The 8,768-nt window shown below is 33.0% G+C and overlaps 1 protein-coding gene across 1 annotated transcript; it reads right to left on the reverse strand.

The window, feature by feature from the left end:
* Positions 1–1,388: 1,388 nt before the first annotated feature.
* LOC111370099 (uncharacterized mitochondrial protein AtMg00810-like) lies at positions 1,389–2,463 on the reverse strand. The gene is made up of 4 exons (XM_022991801.1): positions 2,418–2,463; positions 2,215–2,284; positions 1,792–2,127; positions 1,389–1,608 (listed from the first exon to the last, which is right to left on the reverse strand). Exons 1-4 carry the CDS (start codon positions 2,461–2,463, stop codon positions 1,389–1,391), a joined length of 672 nt encoding a protein of 223 aa, XP_022847569.1.
* Between the last annotated feature and the right edge of the window lie 6,305 nt (positions 2,464–8,768).

The following is an 8,768-nucleotide window of genomic DNA, read 5'->3' on the forward strand; positions in this document are numbered from 1 at the left end:
TGTTCAACAATTGCTAAATTCTAAGATTGTGCTTAGGTACTTCACGACTGAAAATGTTTTCAATTAACTATTTCAATGGGCTAGTAGAAGAGTCATAATAATCAAGGTTATAAAAGGAGTAAGACATGATAACGTGACAAGGTCGAACCTCAAACCTTATGAACCTAGATGTAATAAGCTATATGAATTTTTTATTTTAAGATTATTAATAGTAATTTCTTTTATCTATTAAGTTTATTTAACTTTTAAAAAAAATAAAGAATCACTCCTTTTACTCTACCCTAAAATTAATAGAATTAAACTTTTTTTGTCAAAAAGAGTTAAACCACTAGGTTGACTTACTCTCAATGCACGTGGGACCAATGTGGAACCGCGCAAATTAAAAATGCCAAAAAAATGCTCTTTCTTCCCCATCTGAGTGTACCGTCATCCTCCTTGACAGTAATGCATGATTCAAATTAATAACATTTTTGGCACTTGAATTCGCATTAGTCATGCTTCTTGTTGCCTAGGTCTATATTATAGGTGATCAGACTAGGATCTTCACCTTTAGATTCGCCTATTACCAAAAGCCTATAATTAGTAGTATAGGCTTATGGTTTTAGCCCTCTAAGATCAAAATTTTTAGTATTCTTTAGCCATACAAGTCATAATCTTTTTCCACAATCCTGTAATTGTTATTGGAAAAAAGCCAACAAAAATTTATTTCAGAAAGAATATAATTGTAATTAAAGTCATCCTGCTCTATTTAATCAGCAAGAAATTTTTTCTACTTATAAAAATGTTTACTTTGGGAAATTTCATATTTCTTTGAGATCAAATGTATAACTAAATTCTCATGGCACATGGACGACACATTCTTCTTGCTATTCTAATCCATTATCTGGTGGGAAAATTTCAGTACAACTTTATAACAACTTCATATTTTATTTTATTTAACAAAAGATAGAGAAAATAAAGGAGGTTAGAGTTTTTTGTTCAATTGTCGTATGAAATACATAGTAAATAAGTTTCTATAGTTCTGCTAGCAAACAAAGAAATAGACTAATCTACTCATAAAATATAAATAATTAGTATTTTTAACATCTATTCTCAAACTCATGATACTGTTGAAAGAAGTGTTGAGAGTTTGCTAACCAAGTAGCAAAATAGCGAGTTGAGTTGCGACCTTGTAAACAAGTCAACAATCTATATGACGGAAGGAACAAAATGTAATGTGAGTGCCAAGCTGCTGTTGATGCCCAATGGCCTATCTTTGGTCCGTTGATGAAATATTGAATTGTGCATAACATTCTTATTATCACTATACATTGGAATAGGTCGACAAAGAAATATACCCATATCTGCAAGCAACTAATGTAATTGAACTATCTTACATGTAATGTAAGTCATGGCACGATACTCCACTTTTTTTTTGAAGATCTAGAAATAATATTTTGTTTCTCGCTCTTCCAAGAAATAAAGGAATCACTAAGAAATACACTAAAGCCAATAGTAGATTGGCGATCTGTAGAATTACGAGACCAATCAGCATCAAAATATTCTTGCAACTCTAATGATGAAATAGAGGAAAGTAATTGACTTTGAAACTGAGTACCTCGAAGGTACCTTAAAATGCGATATATAGCAACCTAATGAACAATATGTATGCTGCTCAATCAATTAGTTATGAAATACCATTAACTCTATATTATCAGTATCTCTACTCGTGATTTAGTGAGACATATCTGAATGGTTAATAATAAACATAAATATGGTGATATTGGGCTATGCAGGCCTTTTATATAATACCTAGACGAGTGATGGTGGATAAACCAAGCTACCAATAACAATATGATGTAAACTAGAAACCGATAATGGCGAATCAGAAGGAGAGTAGCAATTATTAAGCTCAAGAGGTATATCAATAGATTATTATCCCTAAGATGAGAAAAAAAACCTTTCAAAGAAGAGGGGACTTCAATACCTAGAATATAACCAAGTAAACCTAAACCTTTTATTACCGAGTAACGAGGTATTTTCAACTTTAATGATGCAATCCCATCAACATTATGATTGGTAATAATCATGTCATCAACATATAAAGAAAGTAAAACATGATCGTAAGTTGTACTTTGTGAAATAATGCTAAATCATGATAGTTAGAAATGAAACCAAGTGAAGTAACCACGATTGAAAACTTTTCAAACCAAGTTTCTGGTGCTTATTTGAGACCGTAAGTTGCTTCTGCAAACTTCACCAAGTCGATGAGAAATATCAGGCGGGAAATCATGTAGACTTTTTCCTATGGACCACCATTCAATAAGGTGTTTTTAATATTTATCTGAGATGTGTTCAATCAACGAATAGAGATAACTACAATAGAGATACGAATTGTAGTTATTTTTGCAATACAAAAGTCTTCTCATAATCCATACCATACTCTTGAGAGTATGGCTTAGCAATTAATCGATCTTTGAGCATTCTTAGTTTGTCTAAAGAAGTGACAAGATGCTAATATTGTTTTCAATTGTTATATTCTGAAAAATAGACGTCATTAGTCTTCCTACACTATTGTGGGACCGAATTTGTTTTAAGAAAACTGTGTACAACACAATCTTGGGTTCCTCTAATACCGCTACTATATCAACAATTAGATTTCCTTTTTTTATTGTTACTCTATTTATTGTAACATTTCTTTCTATTATTTTATAATCTTAGTATTATTTCTAATTTCCTTATGTATTTTTCATAGCAAATGCATAACATCAAAGCAATCAAATGATTTCTTTCAAAGAATTTGTAAAATAAAAGCCAAGCGATTGGTCATGTAAAGTACGAGAATTTTCTCAAGCAGTTGCTTGGATAGATTGTATAGGAAGCTTGTAATGACATCGTTTTCAATCCAACACAAAACAACGTCATTTTCCAATGAAAATAATAATAATAATGACAACATCAAAGCAAAGAACACGATCAAATGATTTCTTCTAAATAATTTGAGATAATAAAAGCCAAAGGACAGGTCACGTAAAGGACGAGAATTTTATCAAGCGGTTGCTTGGATAGATTGTTTGTGAAGCTTGTAACGACATCATTTTCAATCCAACACAAAACATTGTCATTTTCCAACGATGATGATGATGATAATAATAATAATAAGCGAAGGACGTTACCAGAGGTGTCAATACATGGCGCAGTGAACATTGAGAGTTGCTAAACCTCTTTTATTATAGGTTACAATTACTATTTTTGCTAAATCAACTGAGGATAGAATGAACAAAGGACATGTGAAACAAAGCTTCAATGAATGGAAATAAGTATCAAAACAATTGTGCAGGAAACAACATTGTGAGCATGCACAAAGCCAGAGCAACTCATATTTACCATCTTTTAAACACAGATAATGTGAGTAAAAGCTTGTAAGTTTAGCATATCTTGCTACGAAACACAAATATAAGTATCTAAAATTAGTTACCAAAAAAAAAACTTTGTCAAATGTTACCAATAGAACAAGAGATGAAACAGAAGACAATGCAGCTGAAGAGATGAAAAAAATGTATGAGAAAAATCTATCCAAAAGGAAAAGGTTCCAGATGATGCGGACGAATGAAAGAAAAACTACAAAAAAAAATACTATCCAAAACAAAAAACGATCTAAAAATTTCAATTATTGTATAAGCAGTGTCAAAATCTAAGAAAATCACACGCGTAGAACAAGACGTACACAAAAGAACAAACAACCAAATAAAATGAACTCTTTTATTTTAAACTATAAGATTCACTTGATGTTGTCTCTTAAAATAAATTAATTGCTTACTCGTACAACAAAAATGATTTTGCCCATGTTTGGTGTAAATTAAAATTAAGATTTTGATCTAAAACAAAGTCAATAAATAATTTTAACAACATATGTTATGGGATCCGCAATTGTTTAACTACACATTTAATCAATTTTTATCAAAATTTGTTAAAATTCTGATTTTAACATCCATCAAACATGGGGGCTTGAGAAGTCCGTAAATAAATTATTTGTTGTCCAAATTTTCAAAAATGCTAATAGTAATTAAAAATCATAATTTTTAAATGTGCTATTGCTTCGAAAGAATTAGCGTCTTTGCCAAATTATTTTGACAACTCCAAAGAAACATGTGAAAAAAATTAGGAAATTTGATTTCAAGATCGTTAGATATTCATATAAGCTATATTTAAACTCCAAACGAATGAAAGAGAACTATGAATTCAAAACCCTATATAAAAGGAATCACCCTAATTTTTTTCTTTTTTTTAAAATGTGAGCTAAAAAGGGTTCTCAACTTTTAACTAATGGTGTAGAATAAATGGAGATAGTAGAGAAAACAAGAAGTAGAAATAGTAAATGTGATATAAATTCATACAAGATTACCCTAGGCAAAAAGAAATTCTTATGTAAGAGCTACTCCAACAAACACAAAAAGGAAAAGAGAGAATAACACAAATGTCAAATTTTATTTATTTTTATTTTTTTACATATTTAAACCTCATAAAAAGTCAAAAGAAATCTGTTGATGATACAAATCGAATCAACAAATCTTACCCACCTAATTATATTTTTCACTTCTTAAATTCATTAATTTGAATGCTGAACACATGAACAGGAAATAAAATAGCTATTTAAGAATGAGATATTTGAATTGCATGTCTTCTTCTTCAAATGAGGGGATACTTTGAGATTTCCTTCCAAGCTTTGAGGTATTTGGTCCTTTTGGGAGAATGATATATGGCAGCTCCTTTTTGGCTATTTTCTAACTATTCGGTTAAGAATCACGCTTTATTTACTTGCTTTCGTGCTATTTATTTATAGTCGGTAGCCAACCTAAACGCGAAAAATGGTTCATGTGTAAGAATTTTTAATTAAAGATGGGCTTGTATGTGTGAATAATCGTGTGTTAAATTATAGGCTATCGAATTCGGTTGAGCCAAATTAAAGTGATCTAATAAGGCTTCGGTTTTGGGCTTTAATGTATCAAATTAAAGTATGGATTTATATATGTGTAGAGACCGGGCCCAAGTTCTAATTCTATGATGGGCCGAATTAGGTCAAAGGGCATCCCTATATAAAAAGGTTATGGTCCCCAGATCACATGCAAAGTATTATTCATTCTCTACTGCATCCCATCACAGAGAGGAAAAGGAGACTGCATGTAGATTTGGAAGATCATACCGCGAAATTCATATTGCATTGACCATGTCTGATTCAGGTATGCTTCCGCTTTAATTCTTATATTTCTCGATGATTTAACATGAAAGATCTAATAATTTAAAGCATTAAATTATTCAACAAGTGGTATCAGAGCCTCTTCATGTTGAATCATTGAGAATCGAATAACATAATTTGGTTTTTGCAATATATTTTGAAATTTTCAGATTTAACATTTTTTTGGTTATATGTTTTGTTAAATTTGAAATTTTTTTGCGGTATAATTTTGTTATTTTAGTTCGGATTAATTCAGTTTAGAAATTTCAGATTTTTGGGTTCAGATTTCTGTACGAAATTTTTTTTTTTTGAAGATCTGACCCGCTGTCGGCCTTTGCAGAGGGACTGCTGCAAAACACAGCAGCGCCAGGCGCTGCTGCCTGTGGCGTCGGCGTGGGCCGGCGCCACTCCACCAGGCGGCGCCGGAGTGCACCGCCGCCAAGAGAAGAAGAAAATTTTTTTTTGGTTTTTTCAGTTTTTGATTTTGGGGGCGGGGGCCTCTCCTGTAAATTAGATGAATTGAGGTCCTTAGTTGCAATTAGGGTTAGGGTTATAAAATTAAGTTTCAGTCCCTAACCTTTAAGTTATAATAAGATTTGGGCCTTTAAGTTTCGGATTTAATAATTCAGTCCCTAAGGTTTTAAAATTAATTAATTCGGGCCATTAAAGTTCTAAATTTATAATTAAAGCCCTCAAAATTAAATTATTAATTCAAATTGACCCCCTAAGTTCATAATTAATTCAAATTGACCCCTAAAGTTTCAAAATTTTAAAATTTGATCCCTAAAGTTTTGAATTGGTCAATTTCGGCCCCTAAAGTTTTAAAATTTGTTTTAATTGATCCTCTAAAGTATTGAATTAATTAATTATGGTCCATAAAGTTTCAAGTTTATTAATTTCAACCGCTAAAGTTTGAAATTAATTAATTTTGTCCCTTAAAGTTTTGAATTATTAATCCTAAGGCCCCTAAAGTTTAAAACTAATCAAAATATGCAAAATTGGTGATTCTCTTTCTCAAATTTTTGGTATTAAAGACTCTTTTAAGAGATATAATATTCGAAAGTTAGTTAATTGAAGCGAAATGTTGCCAAAGCAACCTCTCTTGTGAAAATTGACTAACTTAGAATGTTAAAAAGTGTTTGTGCACGTGTTATTCATGGAAATATTGGTCGGCCCAAAGGAAGGTCAATATTTAGTCGAATACACGTGCACCTGTGGTGATAAACGTGTGACGATTATTTGGTTTAATGTGTGATCAATAAATCGGTCCAAAGAAATGTTTATTGATTGACATGTTGTTTTATCGTCAATGTTTGATCACTACGCTAAGAGTACCGCTTACAAGTCAATATCTCTGTCCAAAGACTGGATATTGATGTTTTGCTTGGTATCTTGTGATGGGCCCTACCACTATTTGAGATTATTATTATTATTATTTGCATATTAAAGATATTCATGTGAGCTATTCATAATAAATGTTCTCTAATTCAGTTTTAGGTTCTGCTGCTAATATCTCTGCTAGCACCAATTCAATTCCAATGTTAACTGGCACAAACTTCAGGGCATGGCAAGAGAACGTTATGATTGTTCTCGGAGTCATGGACCTAGACCTTGCTTTTCGGGTTGATCAACCTGCTGCACTTACTGATAAGAGTACCTCTGATGACAAGAGATGGAAAAGTGGGAACGATCGAACCGCATAAGCTTAATGGTTATGAAGCGTGCTATTCCAGAAGCATTCCGGGGCACTATGTCCGATAAGGTGACTACGGCTAAGGGTTTCCTTGAGGACCTTGAAAAGAGGTTTGCCAAGAATGAAAATGCTGAAATAAGTACACTTTTGGCAAATCTTGTCTCAATGAGGTATAAAGGGAAAGGAAACATTCGGGAGTACATTAGGGAAATGTCTCACATTGCTTCAAAACTAAAGGCACTCAAGTTGGATTTATCTGAAGATTTGTTAGTGCACTTGGTTCTGATATCTCTTTCGGCACATTTCAGTCAATTCAAGGTGAGCTATAACTATCAAAAGGACTCATGGTCCTTTAATGAGCTCATCTCACACTGTGTCCAGGAAGAGGAAAGACTGAAGCATGAAAAGACAGAAAGTGCTCATTTAGCCACCACCTCTAAGGACAAAAGTAACAAGAAAAGGAAGATTAATAAGGAAGCTGCAGATACGGCACCGCAAAAGAAACAACATAACGAACCAACTGAAGGCGTTGTTTCTTCTGTGGAGCTGCAGGTCATAAGAAGAAGAATTACACCAATTACCACGCATGACGTGTAAAGAAAGGTATTCTTCTTCATTTGGTTTGTTCTGAGGTTAATTTAACTTCGGTACCTAGACATACATGGTGGATAGATTCTGGTGCAACAACTCACATCAGTATGTCTATGGAGGGTTGCCTGAGTTGTCGAAAACCAAGTGATGGTGAAAGATACATCTATGCTAGCGACTGCAATAAAATGGAAGTAGAGGCAATAGGAAAATTTAGATTATTGTTAAAGACTGGATTTTATTTGGATCTTGTTGAGACATTTATTGTACCGTCTTTTAGACGGAATTTGATTTCTATTTCTGTTTTGGACAAATTTGGTTATACTTGTTCTTTTGGAAATGGAAAATTTAATTTGTTTCATGATTCAAAATTGGTTGGTTCCAGTTCTTTATCAGGTTACGATAATCTTTATCAATTGATATAATTGCTTCTTATAATGAAACCTTGCATGTAAGTACTCGAGGTGTAAATCGAAAATTAAACGTATCAAGTTACGATAATCTTTATTCAATTGATACAATTGTTTCTTGTAATGAATCCTTGCATGTAAGTACTCGAGGTGTAAAGCGAAAATTAAAGGGCGAGAATTCTGCCTCGTTGTGGCACGAGAGATTAGATCACATCTCCAAAAGGAGAATTGAGAGATTTGTGTCTGATGGGATTCTCGACCCTCTTGACTTCACAGATTATGATTTGTGTGTCAACTGTATAAAGGGAAAACAAACTAATAAAAGGAGATTTCAAGCCAATAGGACTTCGGACGTCTTAGAACTTATACATACGGATATTTGTGGACCATTCCCTACGGGTTCTTGGAATGGTCAACAATATTTTATAACGTTCATAGACGACTTTTCAAGATATGGCTACATATATCTCATTCATGAAAAAATCACAGTCACTGGATGTGTTCAAAAACTATAAAGCCAAAGTTGAGAACCAACTCGACAAAAGGATTAAAAGCGTTAAATCTAATCGTAGGGGTGAATACTATGACAGATATGATGGTTCAAGTGAATAACGTCCAGGACCATTTGCTAAATTCCTAGAGGAATGCGGTATCATCCCACAGTACACTATGCCGAGTTCGTCCACTATGAATGGTGTTGCTGAGAGACGAAACAGAATGCTTAAGGACATGGTAAAGAGTATGATTAGTCATTCTACCTTACCAAAATCTCTCTGGGATGAAGCATTAAAGACCACAGCGTATATACTCAATAGAGTTCTAACTAAGGCCACTGATAAAACCCCATATGAGCTTTGGACGG

The sequence above is a fragment of the Olea europaea genome, chromosome 21 (assembly GCF_002742605.1).
Source record: "Olea europaea var. sylvestris chromosome 21, O_europaea_v1, whole genome shotgun sequence".
In the NCBI taxonomy this organism is placed as follows: Eukaryota; Viridiplantae; Streptophyta; class Magnoliopsida; order Lamiales; family Oleaceae; genus Olea; species Olea europaea.

Coding starts and splice junctions, on each gene's coding strand:
- LOC111370099 (XM_022991801.1), bottom strand. CDS start 2,463: ATGCTCAAAGATCGATTAATTGCTAAGCCATACTCTCAAGAGTATG. Junction 2,285..2,417: donor GCCATACTCTCAAGAGTATG/GTATGGATTATG, acceptor GGTGGTCCATAG/GAAAAAGTCTACATGATTTC. Junction 1,609..1,791: donor ATCCACCATCACTCGTCTAG/GTATTATATAAA, acceptor TCGCATTTTAAG/GTACCTTCGAGGTACTCAGT.